We start from the raw sequence: 21,024 nt of genomic DNA, 5'->3' as shown, positions 1-21,024 counted from the left end.
AAATGACCTTGGTTTATCACCCCCACAGAGATCGCCATCTGTCCAAACAACCATGAGGTCCACATTTATAAGAAGGATGGAACCAAGTGGACTAAAGTGCATGAACTGAAGGAGCACAATGGACAGGTGACAGGTGAGCTTGGGTGTGTACCCCTGGGTGCTTCAGTGGGGAAATCCTGTCCTGACCCTTCCCATTTCTTCCCTAGGGAATAGAGGTCTGTGTATACAGAGTGAAGGGATGGAGGCATCAACAGGCCAGAGGTTCTTGAGAAAAGGCTGTTTGTTTCTTCATATGAAGGCCATGGTGCTCACCTACAAGGCCATAGAGTGAATGTTAGCACTACATACAATCTTGCAGACATCTGAATAAAGAAGCGTGGCAAAGTGGAAAGAGGATTGGACTGGAAATCAGAAGACCTGGGCTTGAATCCTGGCTCTGTGTGGCCTTGGGCAAAATACTTCTCTCTGGGCCTCAGTTTCCTCCTTTATAAAATGAAGGAGCTAGATTAAATCACTATTTCCTTCTGACTTTAAAAGTCTGTGATCTAGTACAGCCTCTCAAAGGCCGTGGCAGGTGTGTAGTTCATAGCAAATTTTTACCAGTCCCTTAAACTTGGGTTATCAAAAGCCTTAACTTTTTAGAAACCACAAAGCTGAAAAGCTGATTCTTTCTTCTCCTGATCCTTCCACGTCTTCCTCCCTCCGTCCCCCTGGCTCCCAGGTCTAGCCCTCTGAGCCACTGATCCCCACTGAGCTGAAGCTGAAATGGTCCACGGTAGAGGAAGTGAATGCTTTGTCTGTCTGTAGGGCCAGGGACATGAGTGGAGAGGAACCAACATCCTAATTACAACCTTTGCTTGGAAAAAGTGCCTTTATCCCAAGAGTTCACTGAGCTGTATGGATCTTCATTCATCCTCGTCTCTTGGTTTAGGGAAACATAGTCCCTTTGTCCGAAGAAGGTGAGGGCCTGGCCTTGGAATCATTCTGCAACCCTGGGGACAGGTCCTGCTTTATCTGTGGCAGACTTTTGATGCAAGTGACTAAGTGACTTTGTCTTTAGTATCCCACCCTCTTCTTCAGGCACCTAGGTCCCCTTCCTCTCCAATACTTAGAGGCAGCTAGGTGGTGCCATAGTGCACAGAGTCCCAGGCTTGTCAAGAAGACTCCTCTCCCTGAGTTCAAATCTGACCTCAGACACTTACTAGCTGTGTGACCCTGGGCAAGTCACTTCACCCTGTTTGCCTCAGTTTCCTCATCTGTAAAATGAGCTGGAGAAGGAAATGGCAAACCACTCCAGTATCTGCCAAGAAAACTCCATATGGGGATATGAAAAGTCAGACATGACTGAAGAATAAGAATAACAACTATACTTTCTAGGCTAATGATTCATGTCCTCAAGGTACTACTCTGGGACCTAGTTGGACTCATACAGTTTTACATAAAGGTATTAGTGGGTGCTAGTGAATCAAATGAGCACTTACCTTTTAGCAGGGGCCTTCTGGAGACACAATGACTTTATACCCAAAGGTGTGAATTTCACAGTGGGAATTTCAATCTCAATGTCAGGCTGCTTTGGAGTTCCCACACTGGGACTTCCTTACAGTGACAAACTCATGGGTCTCTCACATCATTCCCAGGGGCTGGCCTTGGGGACTGGAAACCCTCTTCTGACTACTTTCCTCCCTGCCTCGGCCTGCAGGTATTGATTGGGCTCCTGAGAGCAACCGCATTGTCACGTGTGGCACGGACCGCAATGCTTACGTGTGGACTCTGAAAGGGAACGTCTGGAAGCCCACCCTGGTCATCCTGAGGATCAACCGGGCCGCCCGCTGCGTCAGGTGGTCCCCCAAGGAGAACAAGTTTGCGGTGGGCAGTGGTTCCCGCGTCATCTCCATCTGCTACTTCGAACAGGAGAATGACTGGTGAGGTCGTGCAGGGGAGTCCTGGGAGTGTGAGGAGGCGATGGAAGTCCGGGGGTGGGGAAGGAGAAGAAGCCTTTATAAAAAGCCTACTATGTGCCAGGCACTCTGCTAAGTGCTTTGACAAATATTATCTCATTTGATCCTCACAACAACCCTGGAAAGTAGGTGCTATCATTTCCCCCATTTTACAGATGAAGAAACTGAGGCAAACAGAGGTTAAATGGTTTGCCCAGGGTTACACACAGGTAAAGTGTCTGAGGCTGGATTTGAACTCAGGTCTTCCTGACTCCAGGCCCAGTGCTCTAACCACTATGCCACTAGCTGTCTCTCAGAGGGGGCTTATACCATCTTGGAGAGAGATAGAGGAGAGGGGAAGATTTCCTCCCCCCAGGTGCCAGGGTTAGAAAGGGGTAGAGAGAGTATTTAAGAAACTCTGATTAGTGAGAAATGGTCATGATTTGACATGTGTAAGGCCTGTTGAATCAGAGATACAGAGCTGGAAAGAACCCGAGAAACCACTTGGTACAACTCTCTTATTTTAGGGAGGAGAAAACCGAGGCCCAGAAAGGTTAAGTAATTTGCCTTGTGTCACAAAAATAGTAAGTGGAATTTTGAACCAAGATCTTTCTGACTTCAAGTTCAACACTCTATCCACTGTGGGACCTTAGAGAATAACTAATCCAACACATTCATTCATTCATTTATTCATTTATTCATTTATCCATTGATTTTTTTCCCTTCATTTATCTGAGTTAATTAATTTTTTATTAACTTAATTAATTAATATTTAATTTAATTTCTTATTTTTATTTTCAGTTCCAAATTCTCCCTCCCTACCTCCACTTCCCCCCCTACCTATTGAAAAGGCAACAAATAAAATAATAATTCTACATGCGATGTGTATGTCATATATGTGTCTTATGTATTTGCCACATATATGTATACATTTTACATACAATGTATATGTCATGCCAAACCTATCTGTGCATTAGCCACATTTCAAAGAGGGAGGGGGAGATAAGAAAAATAAAGAAGAAAAAAAAGTTTCAATCTGCACTCACAGTTGATCACTTCTCTGTCTGTAGGTGGATAGCATTTTTTATCATGAGTTCTTTGGGATTATCTTGAATCATTGTATTGGTCAGGGTGGCTAAGTCTTTCACAGTTATTAGCACTACAATATTGCTGTTATGGTGTACAATGTTTTCCTGGTTCTGCTCACTTTACTTTGCATCAGTTCATACAAGTCTTCTCAGGTTTTTCTGAAATTATTCCTCTCATCATTTCTTATAGGACAATAGTATTCCATCACAATAACATACCACAACTTGTCGAGCCATTCTCCAATTGCTGGGCATCCTCTCAGTTTCTAATTCTTTGCCACCACAAAAAGAGCTGCTGTAAATATTTTTGTATATATACATCCTTTTCCTTGTTCTTGGATCTCTTTGACATACAGACCTAGTAGTGGTGTTTTGGAGTCAAAGAATATGCACAGTTTAATTGCCCTTTGGGCATAGTTCCAAATTATTCTCCAGAATAGTTGGATCAGTTCACAACTCCACCAACAATGCAATAGTGACCTTATTTTTCACATCCCTTCCAGCATTTGTCATTTTCCTTCTCTGTCATGTTAGCCAATCTGATGCAGCCCCTTAAAGGAGAGGTAACTGAGACCCTAAGAATGGGAAATGACTTATTTACCCAAGGTCACCTTGCAAGATAGGGACAAAACTGGGATTCAACAGATTCAATCCAAGAGCATGGTACAATGAAAAGAGCATTAGCTCTGAAATTATAAGATCTGCGTTCAAATCTCTTTTCTGTTGCCTATTACCATGTGACCTTGGGCAAGTCACTGCCCTGTGCCTCCTCTTCTTTCTCTGTAAAATGAGAGGATTAGATAAGACGGCATCTGGGCTGTGATCTTACATTTCCAGCTTGGCATTCCTTGCTTTAGTTCCATATCACCCTGCTGAAATCTAGTCATTTTCACCTGCTTATAAGAGGCAGTCTAACTGGGGTAAGTGAAAGAACACTGGACTAGGAGTTGGGAGTTCTGGGTTCCAGGTTCATCTTTATCTACCTGTGTAACTTGGGAAAAGTCACGTGACCTCTTGGGGTCTTAGTATCTTCATCTACCTAATGTCCCTGTCTAGACAATCTCTAAGTTAGGCCTTTACAGCTCTAACATATTATGAATCTGTGTGAGATGAACTTGATGTTCTGACCAGCAAAGGGAAATCTGACTGTCTGTCTGTCTTGGTCCTTCAGGTGGGTCTGTAAGCACATCAAGAAGCCCATCCGATCGACTGTCCTCAGCCTGGACTGGCACCCCAACAATGTGCTGCTGGCTGCTGGCTCCTGTGACTTCAAGTGCCGGTGAGGCCACCGCTGAGGGTCCAGTTATCTGCCCCTGGCCGTGGGCACAAGGCAGGGTGGGGTCTCTGGATCTGGGATCCAGATCTGGGATGGCTGGGAGTTTTTAATCGGGATGAAGCAGATTTGTTCTCTGATGTCAGTGGATAACCTTGAAGGCCTTTTCAGAAGGAGCTTTGGAGTTAGTTTCTGTTAAAATCGGAGTTAGAAAAGTGAAAGGGGATCTACAATGTTCACTCCCCGCCCCAATTCCAAACATTTTATTTTACATACTTAAGTGCTGAGCAAATATAAGTCAGGAGGAAGAAGAAAATGTTGGGAATTGGAGTAAGATAACATGTCACCAAGGCTCCCTAATCTTTGATGCCTGACATTCCAATGTCAGAATGCGCTTCATTCTTCTAGCTTGGTCAGTCAACAAACATTTATTCAGCACTCACTGTATGCCAGGTTCTGTGCTAAGTATGGAGGCTGTAGATTAAGGCAAAAATACAGTATCTGCTCTCAAACAACTCACTTTAAATGAGGAAGACAACATGCAAATAACTCTGTACTTGCAAGATACATATATGTGTATGTATGTACATATGCGCACACACACGTTGTAAATGGAAGGTCATCTGCGAGGGAATGCACTAGAATGGAGTGGGGGTGGGGGACAGCCAGGAAAGGCTCTCTGAGCCTCTGGTAGATAAAGGCTGCGGACCCCACTGAGGGGTGTAAAACCCTCTAAGCTTAGCCTGAGTAGAGGCACATGAATAAGAAGGAAAGGAAAACACATTAGAGAAAAGGGAAGCCGGAGTTGCTAAAGACGTGTGTTGTCTCCCTTGGTTAGAGGGTAAGCTCCTTGAGGGCAGAGATAGCACAGTGCTTGGCACATAATAAGTACTGAATAAATGCTTTCCCATTCAATCATTCATTGATCTATTAAAATCTCACAAACTTCATCATTTCACATCTCATCCAAATAGGGGTATGCTGGAGCCAGCTCAAACCAGCTCTCAATAGTCAATTGTTAAATTTTCACTGTGAGAAGTTCATCTTTCAGAAGTCATCAGACTCTGTAAATTAAGAGCTTTTATTTATGGTTTTGTTGATTACCCAGATTTAAGGAAGTGACCGATGGAGAAAATGTTAATAATGCAGATTAAACTTAAAAGGGTGTCCTGGGTAATAATTTTTTTCCTGGAGAGATGATTGTTAAACATTTGCCAGCACATCGTTGAATCCAGCCCCATGGGTTTAGAAGTGAGAGAACTGAGGCACAAAGAAACAATGCTTCCCCCACCCCCCCGAAATTATTAACCTGTAGTCCATGATCTTGGTTTTTTAAAAAATATTTTAATAATTGTATTTCAATATATTTGGTTTCCTTTGTAATCCCATGTATTTTATTTTTATTCATTTAAAACCATTATTCTGTGAATGAAATTCATGGGCTTCACCAGAGGTGGGTCCGAGACACACAAAAAGATTAAGAATCCCTGGCTGAGTCTGATTTTGCTTGGATATAAATGCTAGGGGCTGGAAGATACTCAGAGTGCTTTGTCCAACCCCTCCATCCCCCATCCCTCCACAGTAGGCTGTATCTGGGAGAGCTAAAAAGGGCCATGCTGCTGTCCGCCCAGGCTCCTCTCTCCCTCCGTCCCCACAAGACCTTCTTACTCACTTGGGCTCTCCTTCCCTTCTCCTCTCCCAGAATCTTCTCAGCCTATATCAAGGAGGTGGAAGAGAGACCCTCACCCACCCCATGGGGCTCCAAAATGCCCTTTGGAGAGCTGATGTTTGAGTCCAGCAGCAGCTGCGGCTGGGTTCACAGCGTCTGCCTCTCCGACAGCGGGAACCGCATGGCCTGGGTGAGCCACGACAGCACCGTGTGCCTGGCTGATGCCAACAAGAAGATGGCGTAAGTGGAAGCCTGCAGATGCAGCTGTGCAGTGGGGACAGCCCACTCCATCCCCTTGGAGAGACTGATGGATGGATGGTGGAACCCAGGCCCCAGAGTCCAAGACTAAACCTGTCTCTGTAGAAGAGCCCCTTTTGACAAAATTCCCAACATCTCACCATCCATCCTCTGCTTGGAGACTTGTTTTTGTCTGCCTCTTCAGGCAGCCCTTTCCATTGTGGGATGGGACAGGTTTGCTTTTACAGGGTGTACCAAAAGTCTTAGTGCAGATGGAAGCTTTAATAGCTCAAAGTTGTAATACCTCCCCGCCCCCCTTTTTTGTAATTTTTAAAAAAAATTTTACACTTAAATACAAAGTGAGGAAAAAAACCATTGCCATGTGCGCAGCAGACCATAAAAGAGTATTCAATGTAAAACAACAAATTTCCCTTTCAAGAAAACCTATATAATAATTGCTATGCATTGTTTTCAAAGTTGCCCATCTTTTCTTTGCTTCCTTGTTGGTTTTATTTTGTTCTCTGCTGTGCACTTTTTAACTTTTTTCCCCCTCCCCATCAAGAAGGCTACAATTAAGCTACTTTATATATATATGTATATATGTATGTATATGTACACATACACATAATACACATGTACACTCATACACACATCTGTAAGACCATACCATGCTTATTTCCACCTGTCTTCTGTTCGTCTGAAGGTGGATAGCATCTTCCTTCATAAGTCCATATCTTTTCCTGTTTTTCTAAATCAACCAGCTCATCATTTCCTACACCACAGCAATATTCCTTTCTGGATTCAAATAGCATCTTCCTTCATAGGATCTTTGAGATTCATTTGAGTATTTACAATAGTCAGAATGACTTGGTTGCTCAGAGTTACTCTTTTTTTTTTTTTACTTATTCATTTTCATGAATTTATTTTGATTTTTCAACAATCACTCCCATAAGCTTTTTAGTTTTAAAATTTTCTCCCCCTCCTTTCCCTCCTCCCTCCCCAAGATGGCACGCAATCTGATATAGGCCATACATATACATTCCTATTAAACATATTTTCACATTAATGGTTGTAAGTAAGAATTAGAACCAAAAGGAGGAACCCCAAGAAAGAGGAAACAAAACACAACAAAAGAAAAAAGAATAGCAAATAGTATGCTTTGATCTGCATTCAAACCCCATAGTTCTTTCTTTGGGTGTGGATAGCATTTTCCATCACGAGGCCTTTGGAGATGTCTTAGATCCTTGTATTGCTGAGAAGGGTTCAGTCTATCAATATTAGTCATCACACAATGTGGCTGTCACTGTGTACAACGTTTTCCTGGTTCTGCTCACTTCACTCAGCATCAGTCCATACAAGTCTTTCCAGGTTTTTCTGAAGTCTGCCTGATTATCATTTCCTATACTACTGTATACACTCATATACCACAACTTGTTCAGCCATTCCCCAATTGATGGGCATCCCCTCAATTTCCAATTCTTTGCCACCACAAAAGAGCTGCTATGAATATTTTTGTACATGTGGGTCCTTTTTCTGTTTGTATGATCTTTTTGGGATATAGCCCTAGAAGTGCTATTGCTGGGTCAAAGGGTATGCACATTTTTATAGCCCTTAGGACATAGTTCCAAATTACTCTCTAAAATGGTTGGATCGTTTCACAACTCCATCAAGAATGCATTAGTGTTCCAATTTTCCTATGTCTTCTCCAACATTTATCATTTTCCTGTTTCATCATGTTGGCCAATCTGATAGGTGTGATGTGGTACCTCAGAGTTGTTTTGATTCGCATTTCTCTAATCAGTAGTGATTTAGAGCATTTTTTCATATGACTATAGATGGCTTTAATTTCTTCATCTGAGAATTGCCTGTTCATATCCTTTGACCATTTATCAATTGGGGAATGACTTGTATTCTTATAAATTTGACTTAATTCTCTATATATTTTAGAAATGAGGCCCTTACTAGAGATACTGGTTGTAAAAATTCTTTCCCAATTTTCTACTTTCCTTCTAATCTTGGTTACATTGGCTTTGTTTGTGCAAAAACTTTTCAATTTAATGTAATCAAACTGATCCATTTTGCATTTCATAATGTTCTCTATCTCCTGTTTGGTCATGAATTCTTCTGTTCTCCATAAATCTGATAGGTAAACTACTCCTTGCTCTCCCAGTTTGTTTATATTATCAACCTTTATATCTAAATCATGAACCCATTTTGACTTTATTTTGGCATATGGTGTGAGATTTTGGTCTATACCTATTTTCTGCCATATTCTTTTCCAGCTTTCCCAACAGTTTTTGTCAAATAGTGAATTCTTATCTCAGAAGCTGGGGTCTTTGGGTTTATCAAATAGTAGATTAGTATAGTTATCGACTAATGTGTCTTGCATACCTAACCTATTCCACTGATCCACCACTCTACTGCTTAGCCAGTACCAAGTAGTTTTGATGATTGCTGCTTTATAATATAATTTGAGATCTGGAACAGCTAGGCCACCTTCCCCTGCATTTCTTTTCATTCGTTCCCTTGATATTCTGGACCTTTTGTTATTCCAAATGATTCTTGTTATTATTTTTTCTAGCTCTATAAAATAATTTTTTGGTATTTTGATTGGTATGGCACTGAATAAGTAATTTAGTTTAGGTAGAATTGTCATTTTTATTATATTAGCTTGACCTACCCATGAGCAACTGATGTTTTTCCAATTATTTAGATCTGACTTTATTTGTGTGGAAAGTGTTTTGTAATTGTGTTCATATAGTTCCTGGGTTTGTTTCGGTAGGTAGACTCCTAAGTACTTTATAATCTCTACAGTAACTTTCAATGGAATTTCTCTTTCTCTCGCTGTTGGGCTTTGTTGGTAATACATAGAAATGCCGATGATTTATGTGGGTTTATTTTATAGCCTGCAAGTTTGCTAAAGTTGTTTATTATTTCAAGTAGTTTTTTTTACTTGATTCTCTACAATTCTCTAAGTATATCATCATATTATCTGCAAAGAGTGATAGTTTTGTTTCTTTGTCTATTCTAATACCTTCAGTTTCTTTTTCTTCTCTTATTACTAAAGCTAACATTTTCAATACTATATTGAACAACAGTGGTGATAATGGATATCCTTGTTTCACCACCGATCTTACTGGAAATGCTTCTAGCTTGTCCCTGTTACACATGATTCTTGCTGAAGGTTTTAGGTAGATGCTACTTATTATTTTAAGGAGGACTCCATTTATTCCTTTGTTCTTTAGTGTTGTTTAGGAATGGGTGTTGTATTTTGTCAAAAGCTTTTTCTGCATCTGTTGAGATGATCATGTGGTTTCTGTTAGTTTTGTTGTTGATATGATCAATTATGCTAATAGTTTTCCTAATATTGAACCAGCCCTGCATTCCTGGTATAAATCCTACCTGATCATAGTGTATTATTCTTATGATAGGTTGCTGTAATCTATTTGCTAATATTTTATTTAAAATTGTTGCATCTAAATTCAGTAGGGAAGTTGGTCTAATAATTTTCTTTCTCTGTTTTGACTCTTTTCAGTTTAGGTATCAACACCATATTTGTATCATAAAAAGCATTTGTTAAGACTCCTTCTTCAGCTATTTTCCCAAATAGTCTATATAATATTGGAATTAATTGTTCTTTAAATGTTTGATAGAATTTGCTTGTAAATCCATCTGGCCCTGAAGATTTTTTCCTAGGGAGTTCATCAATGGCTTGTTCAATTTTTTTTTTCTGAGATGAGGTTATTTAAGTATTTTACTTCCTCTTCTGTTAATCTGGGCAATTTATATTTTTGTAAATATTCATCTATTTCACTAAGATTGTCAAATTTATTGGCATATAGTTGGCCAAAATAATTCCTAATTATTGTTTTAATTTCCTCTTCTTTGGTAGTGGATTCACCCTTTTCAGTTTTTATACTGGTAATTTGGTTTTCTTCTTTCTTTTTTTAAATTATATTAGCCAAAGGTTTATCTATTTTATTGTTTTTTTCCCATAAAACTAGCTCTTAGTTTTATTTATTAGTACAATAGTTTTCTTAATTTCAATTTTATTAATTTCTCCTTTGGTTTTCAGTATTTCCAATTTGGTGTTTAATTGAGGATTTTTAATTTGTTCTTTTTCTAGTTTTTTTAGTTGTGTGCCCAATTCATTGGATCTCCTCTTTCTCTATTTTATTCATATAAGCATTTAGAGATATAAAACTTCCCCTAAGAACTGCTTTCGTTGCATCCCATAAGTTTTGGTATGTTGTCTCATTATTGTTATTCTCTTGAATGAAGTTATTGATTGTTTCTATGATTTGTTGTTTGACCCATTCATTTTTTAAAATTAGATTATTTAGTTTCCAATTAATTTTTGGTCTATGTTTCTATGGCCCTTTATTACATATAATTTTGTTTGTTCGTTTGTTTGTTTGTTTTGCTAGACAATGGGATTAAGTGACTTTCCCAGGGTCACACAACTAGTGAGTGTTATGTGTCTGAGGCCAGATTTGAACTCAGGTCCTCCTAACTCCAGGGTCAGTGCTCTATCCACTGTGCCACCCAGCTGCTCCTATTACATATAATTTTTATTGCATCATGATCTGAAAAGGATGTATTTAATACTTCTGCCTTTCTGCATTGGATTTGAGGTTTTTATGCCCTAGTACATGGTTAATTTTTGTGTATGTGCTATGTACCACCGAGAAAAAAGTATATTCCTTTCTATCTCCATTCAATTTTCTCCAGAGGTCTAATTAGCATACCTAACTTTTCTAAAATTCTATTCACCTCCTTAACTTCTTTCTTATTTATTTTGTGGTTAGATTTATCTAGTTCAGAGAGGGGGAGGTTGAGGTCCCCCACTAGTATAGTTTTGCTGTCTATTTCTTCCTGTAACTCCCTGAACTTCTCCTCTAAGAATTTGGAGGCTATGCTATTTGGTGCATATATGTTTAGTAATATTACTTCATTGTCTATGGTGCCTTTTAGCAGGATATAGTTTCCTTCCTTATCTCTTTTGATAAGATCTATTTTTGCTTTTGCTTTATCTGAGATCAGGATTGCTGCTCCTTTTTTTTCCTTCAGCTGAAACATAATATATTCTACTTTTACCTTTTACCTTTACCCTGTATGTGTCCCTCTGTTTCAAATATGTTTCCTGTAAACAACATAATGTAGGATTATGGTTTTTAATCCATTCTGCTATCCGCTTCCATTTTATGGGAGAGTTCATCCCATTCACATTCACAGTTCTGATTACTATCTGTGTCTTTCTCTCCATCCTATTTCCCCCATGTTTATGCTTTTCTTTCTCCTTTTCCCTCCTCACTAGTGTTTTGCTTTTGACTACCACCTCCCTTCTATTAGCCCCCTCCCTTTTCTCCTCCTTTACCCTTACTACTTCTTCCCTCCCTTCTATCCCCCCTCCCTTTTCTTCCCTCTTTTCCCTCCTACTGCCTATAGGGCAAGTTAGATTTCTATACCTAACTGATTACTGTTATTTCCTCCTTGAGCTGAATCTGATGAGAGTAAGGTTCAAACAATGTTCATCTCCCTCCCTTCTTTTCCTCTACTGTGGTTTTTGTGCCTTTTTCTGTAACATAATTTACCCTTGTCTGCCTCCTCCTTTCCTTTTCTCCCAGTACATTCCCTTAGTTAGATTAGATTAATCCACTTACTTAGATTCATTTAACCCATTTGATTAGATTTTTTTTATCATTACATCAAAGTCAACTTATACCCACTCCCTCTATGTATACTCCTTTAAAGTGGTGTAATAACAATACAGTTCTCAAGACTTACAAGTGTCATCTTCCCTTGTAGGGATGTAAACAGTTTGCCCTTATTAATATCATGTTGTTGTTTTTTTCTGTCTCATTTACCTTTTTATGTCTCTAGAGTCTTGTATTTGAAGATCAAATTTTTTATTGAGCTCTGGTCTTTTCTTTAGGAAGTTTTGGAAGTCCCCTATTTTGTTGAATCTCCTCCCCTGAAAGATTATGCTGATTTTCACTGGGTAGTTGGTCCTTGGTTGCAATCCAAGCTCCTTTGCCTTATGGAGTATCGCCCTACGATCTTTTAATGTAGACACTGCAAGGTCCTGCGTAAACCTGACTGTAGTTTCCTGATATTTAAGTTATTTCTTTCTGGCTGCTTGCAGTATTTTCTCTTTGACCTGGTAATTTTGAGATTTGGCTACTATATTCCTTGGTGTTTTCAATTTGGGATCTCTTTCAGGAGGTGATAGGTGGATTCTTTCTATAGCTGTTTTACCCTCTGGTTCTAGGACCTCAGGGCAGTTTTCCTTAATGATTTCCTGAAAGATGCTGTCCACGCTCTTTTTTTCATCATGGTTTTCAGGTAGATCAATAATTTTTAAATTTTCTCTCCTGGATCGATTTTCCAGGTCAGTTGTTCTGCCAATGAGGTATTTTACATTTTCATCTATTTTTTCATTCTTTTGTCTCTGATTGATTCTCGCTCTCCCACAGAGTCATTAGCTTCCACTTGCCCAATTCTAATTTTTAACAAATTGTTTTCTTCTTTTAGATTTTGTACTTCCTTCTCCATTTGGCCAATTGTATTTTTTAGGGACTTGTTTTCTACAGTTAATTTTTATCCTTCCTTTTCCAAGCTATTGACTCTCTCTTGCATACCTCTCATTTCTTTTCCCAATTTTTCTTCTACCCCTCTTATTTTACTTTTAAAATCCTTTTTGAGTTCTTCCAAGAAGGTTTTTTGGGCTTCAGACCAGTTTATATTTCCTTTTGAGGTTTCAGATGTGGGTTTGTTGACAATGTTGTCCTCTTCAGAATTTCTGCCTTGATCTTCACTCTTCCCATAATAAGAATCTATCGTACATTTCTTTTTGCTCATGGTGTTTGCTTATTTCCTGACCCTTAAAAAGGTTGCGCTCTTCTGTTGGGGAGCAGGGGGCACTGACCCAAGCTTCTTGTGTTGGGAGCCTGGGGCCTGATCACTGGCTTTGTGTGCTGGGGCCTCCAATGCTGGCAGTTGAAGGCTGCAGGGTTCTGGCAGCTTACCTGGTGTTGGGCTGGAATCAGCAACCCTGGAACTCTAGGGGTAGGATTGGGTAGTCTGGCCCCTGGAGGTTGCCTACTCATCTGGGCCTTTTCTTTCCCTTCTTTCTCTTTCTTTGGCTCCTTGAAGATGGATGTTTCTCTGCCTAGGGGGAACCCTTGCAGCACTTCCCAGAGTTTTGCTGAGACACTGGGAAGCTTGGTTGCTATAGAATGCTGAGGCACATGGTGGTTTTTTGAGCTGGTTTCCACTGGTTCTCCTGCCCTTACTGAGGCACTCGGGGGTCCTGGTGCTGGTGTTTGCCTGATCCACTACTTGGGATTCAGGATCTCCCCCTGGTATGCTGAGGTGGGGCTTTTCACTAGCTTGCTGGGACGCCTCCCATTCTGTACTGCTCCCCTTCCCCCAGGGCAAGAGGGGTCTTTCCCATGAATCCCTCAAGCTACCTGGGCTACTGCACTGCTGCACCCTGTCTTTCTGCTGGTTCAGCTATTCCAGGGTTTTTCCTGGGGCGATATTTTCTGGGCTTTTGGAGGTTAATAAGGGACAGTGAGAGAGACTTACTTCTTACTCTGCCATCTTGGCTCCTGGAAGCAGAACTCCAGAGTTATTTTTAAAAGGATACTGTTATTACTGTATATAGTGTTCTCTTGGTTCTGCTCATTTCGCTCTTCCTTATTTCATGGAGGTCTCTTCATGCTTTTCTAATATCAATGAGCTCATCATTTCTTTTTTTGTTTGTTTTTTTTAGGCAATTGGGGTTAAGTGACTTGCCCAGGGTCACAAATGTTTGGTCTGAGGCTGGATTTGAACTCAGGTCCTCCTGACTTCAGGGCTGGTCCTCTATCCACTGCGCCACCTAGCTGCCCCTCATCATTTCTCATAGCAGTGTAATAGCTATTTAAGTTTCAATAACTTCTGAGCTTTAACAGCTTAAAACTTCACTAAGGCTTTGGAGACCTGTCTATGAAGGCTGAAATCTGCCTCTCTGAAACTTCTACCTTGTGCATGGAATTCTGGGCCAAGGGGCCAAACAGTCCAGTCCCTCTTCCTTGTGAAAGGAAGGAAGGCTTGCAAATATTTGAAGCAATTATGTGTTTCTGAAGACTTCTCTTCTTTAGCTTAGACATCTCCAGGCCATTCAGCTGGTCCTATTGTGGAATTTCAAGTGTAATTTTAATCTCACTCTGTGGGTTTCCTTCCCTTAGGTATACTAATTTGTCAATATCCTTTCCAAAATGTCATGGCCAGAAGTGACCTCCATATTCCAGATGTGGTCTGACTAGAGCAGATTCTGATGTCTCTGGATCTGGGCACTATGCCTCTTAATGTAGCCAAAGATTTTTGGTTTGCTTGCCATGTTGATAGACTGAATTAGCAATCTACAAGACCATCACAACTAGGTGGTGCAGTGGATAGAGCATGGGCCTGGAGCCAGGAAGACTCATCTGTCTGAATTCAAATCTGGCCTCAGACACTTGTTAGCTGTATAACCCTGGGTGAGTCACTTAACCTTGTTTGCCTCAGTTCCTATTATAAAATAAGCTGGAGAAGGAAATGGCAAACCACTCCAGTATCTTTGCCAAGAAAGCCCCAGATGGGGTCATGGAGAGCCAGAAACAACTGGAAAACTAACTTTTAACAAGAGCATCATATCTTTTTTACCTGAACTGTTATCTAGGCACACCTCCCTTATCTTGTACTGTGCTATCGGTTTTCTGAATGCCTGGGGCTTCATATTTATTCCTATGAAATGTTTATTATGAGATGTGACCCATCATTCCAGCTTGTTGAATTTCTGCACATTCTTATTCTGTCAGTCCCATGCTGTTTTTTGTTTTTTTTGTCCTATTCTCTGCTTGCCAGCATGCAGTGTTGTGATTATTTTTCTTCTTCTTCTTCTCATCCCCCATATCAGGGAAGTGCTCAAATGGTTAGATTGTCACACATTCTTGAAGTACTCCAAACCTGCAAAAGCCCTCCATTCCTCATCCATCCTCACCACATCCCTGATGTCTGGGGTGGGGGGATTGGTCATGACCCTGACTGTATAGATAGGAAAATGGATGCCGGCAGTGCTGATGGAGTAGGGCCGCATGTGACACCTCTGCTCTCTTCCTCCCCAGTGTGGCCTCCCTGGCCTCGGAGACCCTGCCTCTCCTGGCACTCACCTTCATCACTGAAAACAGCCTTGTGGCAGCGGTAAGCAAGAATAATTCCATTATTTTACAGTGTTCCTTCTTCTTGGAATTTGTGATTATTTTCATTTAAATAGATGCATTTCAGTCACTCTCTCTGAGTCTCCATCAGGGTTATTTCTTTGTCCAATCACTTTTTCTTTTATAGGACACTCTATTTATCTGGTTTTCTCCCCCCCACCCCCTTTTATTCCTATTATTTCACAAGAAATCCATGTTGATTTTTATTCCTCAGACCAATTAATCTTAATTACATTATAATATTTATTTCTATTTATTTAACTGTTTTTCTATGGGAGATAGCAAGGTGGCACAGTGGAGAGAGTGCTGGGCTTGGAGCAAGGAAGACTCAAGTTTAAATCCAACCTCAGATGCTTATTAACTCTGTGATCCTGGGCAAGTCATTTAACCTTTCCTTGCCTCAGTTTTCTCAACCATAAAATGTGGATAATAACAGCACCTACCTCCCAGGGTCATTGTGAGAATCAAATGAGATAGTATTTGTAAAGGGCTTTGCAGGATCTGGTACACAGTAGGCATATAATAAATGCTTGTTTCCTTCCTTCCCTTTGTTGGCTGTTTAAGTTGTTTCCAGTTTTTTTTTTTTAATAGTTACAACTAAGGATGCTATGAGTATCTTTGAACATACAGCTCTTTTTTTTAGTTATTGATGATACTTGCCCCCATTTAATAGTATTTTATTTCTTCCAATTATATGTAAAGATAGCTTTCAACATTCACTTTTATAAGATTCCAATTTTTCTTCTCCTCCCCTCCCCAAGATAGCAAGCAATCTAATATAACTTATACATGTATAATCATATTAAACATATTTCTACATTAGTCTTGATGACATTTTCAAGGCATATTTCCATTAATTACTGGAATTAATTAGTTATTAGAGTGAACATGAATATTTTTGTAACTTTTACTATACATTGCTTTCTAAGGGGATTTTCCTAGTTTGTAGTTCCACCAATGGTGTATAGGTATATATATTTCTCTGTAGTCCTGCCAGAATTGAATTTCATTGTTTTTAATTATTATTATTTTTTGCCAATTTGATGAATGTGTAGCTCCCATTTCAATATTGCTTTAAGACTGACAGAATGTTTTCCCTCACAACAACCACTGTGAGATAGGAAGCTCAAGTATTATTTCAGGGCAGCTTAGTATAGCAGAGCAAGCCTAGACTTTTAAAGGTAGAGATCTTAGAAGTCTGCCTTTGTATCTTTGCTCTAGCATTTATTAACTGTGTCATCATAAACTAACTGAAGTCTTAGTTTCCTCACCTGTGAAATGGGATAATGATATGTGTACTATTTATCTATCTGTCAATCAACTAGGCCTTGTGCTAGGCACTGGGGAGACAAAGACAGAATATGGAAAAATCCCTGCTCTCAAGGAAATTATCTTCCAATGGGGAGATAACATTAATTCTATGACCTTTGCTTTCTCTTATGGCTTCCTAAATTAAATTGTGCACATTTTTTAAAAATCAGACCAAGTCAGGAAACCCCTTCTGCTAATGTGCATTGGTATTGCTTGGCAATTTGTATTTGTAAAGAGTTGCCTGAGGACACTGAAATGTTAAGGGACTTACCCAGTGTCACACACCCAGCATCTATCAGGGTTAGGACTTGAACTCAGTTAAGACTTAGATCAGTTCTCTATCCATTATGGCACGCTTTCTTTCCAGCCCACATTTATATGCTTTATGCAGTGGATGGAATGCTGGCCTTGGCATCAGGAAGACCCGAGTTCAGATCTGGCCTCAGACACTTCCTAGCTGTGTGACCCTGGGCAAGTCACTTAACCCTGCTTGCCTCAGTTTCCTCATCTGTAAAATGGGCTGGAGAAGGAAATGGCAAACTGCTCCAGTATCTCTGCCAAGAAAACCCCAAGTGGGGTCACAAAGAGTCAGACACAACTGAAATGACTGAACAAACAGTTTAGAAGGCACTTCCCATGTAATAACCCTCTGAAATGGGTAGGATAAGTGTCATTATTCCCATTTTACAAATGAGGAAACTGAGGTTCAGAGTCATGGAGCTAGCAAGGGGCAGAGCTGGCTCTGGAGCTATTCTCCAAATCCAAGGCTCTTTTCACCATGTGCCAATGCTTCTCCCTCTACCAACTACTAACTCTGGCTTTCTCCTCCCCCAGGGACATGACTGCTTCCCCATGCTCTTTACCTATGAGGGGGGATCCGGGGTGCTGAGCTTCGGAGGGCGGCTCGATGTGCCCAAGCAGAATTCTCAGCGCGGCATGACTGCCCGGGAACGCTTCCAGAGCCTGGACAAGCGGGCCAGTTCTGATACTTCTGCCGGCCTGGACACGCTGCACAAGAACAGTGTCAGGTATAGGGATGGTCCAGCACTGGGGTGGAAGGGTGGGGTCACTTAGAGGGAACATGGCTGAACATGGAGTTGGGGCTAACGCTGGAGAAGCAGGGATGGTCCAGATGTGGGATGGGTTCTAGGTGCAGAAGATGGGGGTGAGTGCTCTGCAGAGTTGGGCAGGGAGGTTGGTACTGGGCCCTAGGGAATAAGTAGGGTTCCTTTGGTAATCAATCAAGTATTGAGTTCAGGGTACTTGGGAATTCACAATACAAGACGCGTCCCTGCCTTCCTGAAGCTCTCAGTCTATAAGCTTAGTGGGGTGGATTAAGGCCATCCATGGTTTTCAGTAGTGGGCTATATGATCAGAAATCCATACAAATCCTGACCCCATTAATTTTTGTGAATTAATCATAAGAGGTCAAATAGAACCTGATAGCTGTTTAAATATATGCATTTTGTTAGTTTTTGGTCTTATTTTAAACAAGAACATAGTGAAGAGAGCAGAGACAGGAAGACTTGGGTCCAGTTGTGCCTCTGATGCTTCCTAGCTGTGTGATCACTAACGACTTAATTGACTTCTTGGTGCCCCTGGGCAGCCCTCAGAATGATAAGCTACAAAGAGTTGTAGATTCACCAAGGGAGTTCCTGAAATGGCTCAAATCATAGGTCTTGCCTAAAAAAAATTATAAAAGCATTTCAAAATGTGGTTTATTCAACTTTCTTCTTACAAAAATGCCATGTTCTAGGTCTGGTACTAATAATGGACCAATTCGGGTTCAGTCAATAGGAATACTGGTGTTAAATAGACCATAGGATCATAGATATAGAGTTGGAAGGCACCTTTAAGGTTACCAAGTCCGACTCATTTAACAGATGCAAAAACTGAGGCTCAGAGAGTCTTGTTGTTGTTCAGTTGGTTTTCAGTCGTGTCCAACTCTCTGTGACCCCACTTGGGGTTATCTTGGCAAAGATACTGGAGTGGTTGGTTATTTTCTTCTCCAGTGGATTCAGGGGAACCATTTTGTCAGGCAATCAGAGGTTAAGTGACTTGCCCAGGGTCACAAAGCTAGCAAGTTTGAGAGGTCAATGATTTCTTAATAAAGTATCTGAGGCAGGATTTGAGTCTAGGTGACCTGGAGAACCCAGTAGGAGTATTTTCCCAGGATGTATCTGTTGGGTTCCTGCCCTGAAGTCTCTGAGGGTCCCACCAGACCCTTAACAGGAAGAACAGGAAGTTCAATGAATTTAAGGCAACTGCTGAGCGGAGGCTGGGGCAGCTCAGTGGGATGGGGAGCACAGGGAGGGAGGAAGACAACATGTGTGTGAGCCTGGGAGGAAAAAGAAACTTCGAGCTCAGGGAGGGTCACCTGTTCTGGGGCCGGTGTGCAGAATGCCATGACAGGGCAGAATTGTCCTCAACTCTATTCATTCTCCTTTGCAGTCAGATCTCTGTACTCAGTGGGGGGAAAGCCAAATGCTCCCAGTTCTGCACCACCGGCATGGATGGAGGGATGAGCATCTGGGATGTGAAGGTGAGTCCAGGATCAACTAGGCATGGCCAAATGGCAGCTTGGAATTTCTCAGTCCCTGCAATCCCCCCAAACACACTCCATCCAGAGAACATCAGGCTACATGGGCCACAGCTGGAATTTCTGGTTGTCGTTTTGGGTTCATTTCACAAGACCCGGAAAACCCAGAGTTTCTTCCCTTTAAAGCTTCCTTGGTTTGGATGGCTGGTGGGAGAGCTAACTAGAAAGAGTGGAGAAGCTAGGTACTGAGAGAGATGTCCCTTGGATTAGGGCTGAGCTGATGGGGCTCCTGGGGATTTGGAGGAGTCATCTAGGTTTGTTTTTGCCCCCACTAAGTTTAGCTCTTCTGAGAACCCTCACTGAAAGGAGGGTTTGGGTATGTACCTCAATGATTGGTCCCAAGCAAGTAATCAGTGCTGGTCACATAATAATAGCTGACATTTACATAGAGCTTTAAGGTTTGTGAAGTATTTTTTGTACATTATCTCATTTGCTCCTCAGAATAATCTTGTGAGGCGTGTGCTATTATCATCCCTATTTTACAGATGAAGAAACTGAGTCTCAGACCTTAAATTTCTTGTCCTGGCTCACACAACCAATAAGGGTTTAGGCAATGTCAGAAGAAGGAAAAGGATGTTGTGAGAGCACCAAGTAAATTTTGTTGGGGCCAATCCTGAGTGTGGTTATGTATTAGGGCTGCTATAACCACTAATCTTGTTTGTCAGACAAGGAGCTTTAGTACTGAAATTTGGTCTATCCTATGCTTTTGATTTTTTTTTCCCTGTTTATTTTTTTTTAATTTGCATTTTATATAGTACCTACTATGTGCCAGGCTCTCATTTGTACAACCCTGGGAGGTAGATGCTATTATGATTTCCATTTGAAAGGTGAGGAAACTGAGGCAGGCAGAGATTAAGTGACCTGCCCAAGGTCATACAGCTAATAAGTGTCTGAAGCTGGATCTGAACTTGGGTCTTCTGGATTTCAGGCTCAGCACTCTATCCAACTGTACAACTCAGCTGTGTCCCTCTAGCCCAGGGCCAGCTTCTCCTCCCCACCTCCCTAGCCCCCTAGCTCCGGGATGGCAGTGTGACAAGGGATGTCCAGCGATGTGAGGACTAACCCCATCTCTCTTTTCCTATTTCAGAGCTTGGAGTCAGCCCTGAAAGATCTCAAGATCAAATGAGCCAGATCCTGACAGGAAGGTGGTTTTCCCACCTTTCCCAGGAGCAGGAGGGCCCTAGGCTGCCAGGCATGCTCAAGGATGCCAGCTTTGCTTCTCCTTTCCTTTTGCAAACCTGACTTCATCACAGCCCAGACTGACTGGGCAACCCCACCCTTACCTCTGCAGAGGTCCCTGGGGAGAGTCAGGGGTACTTTCTTCTTAAATGTCCAGGGAAAATACCCTCGACATAAATGCTTTCTTTTATATGTATATTTAAAACAGAACTATGCTGGTCATAAGCTGCTTCAAGACGAGAGAATAAAAATGGAAACTGAGTGCCTCTGTTTCTTTCATTTGCCATAATAGAATAAGCACAGCACTGGCCTGGGGAGTCAGAGGCTCTGGGTTCAAGTCTTGGCTTGGTTGCTTATCCAGCTAGGTAACCTTGGGCAAGTCACTTTACAGAATCATGGGGCCATAGATTCATTGCTGCAAGGACCTCAGAAGTCATCTAGGCCAACCCCTCTCCCCCACCCTGATTTTACAGAGGAGGAAACTGA

The 21,024-nt window shown here is 41.3% G+C and overlaps 1 protein-coding gene across 2 annotated transcripts in view; it reads left to right on the top strand.

Annotated features, from left to right (window-relative positions):
• Positions 1–20,800, top strand: part of ARPC1B (actin related protein 2/3 complex subunit 1B) — a 53,842-nt gene extending 33,042 nt beyond the window's left edge. For both annotated transcript variants that reach the window (XM_027874913.1, XM_027874914.1), the window contains 8 exons: positions 29–133; positions 1,700–1,922; positions 4,197–4,304; positions 6,001–6,207; positions 15,357–15,432; positions 17,595–17,788; positions 19,212–19,302; positions 20,447–20,800. In XM_027874913.1, the coding sequence (XP_027730714.1) occupies positions 29–133; positions 1,700–1,922; positions 4,197–4,304; positions 6,001–6,207; positions 15,357–15,432; positions 17,595–17,788; positions 19,212–19,302; positions 20,447–20,485 (1,043 nt within the window). In that variant the 3' untranslated portion in view covers positions 20,486–20,800. The remainder of the gene's footprint in view (positions 1–28; positions 134–1,699; positions 1,923–4,196; positions 4,305–6,000; positions 6,208–15,356; positions 15,433–17,594; positions 17,789–19,211; positions 19,303–20,446) is intronic.
• The last annotated feature ends 224 nt before the right edge of the window (positions 20,801–21,024 follow it).

The sequence above is a fragment of the Vombatus ursinus genome, unplaced genomic scaffold (assembly GCF_900497805.2).
Source record: "Vombatus ursinus unplaced genomic scaffold, bare-nosed wombat genome assembly UNPS02014807.1, whole genome shotgun sequence".
Classification (NCBI taxonomy): Eukaryota; Metazoa; Chordata; class Mammalia; order Diprotodontia; family Vombatidae; genus Vombatus; species Vombatus ursinus.
Note: the sequence above shows the minus strand (reverse complement) of the source record. Positions and strands in the feature narration are given on the sequence as shown.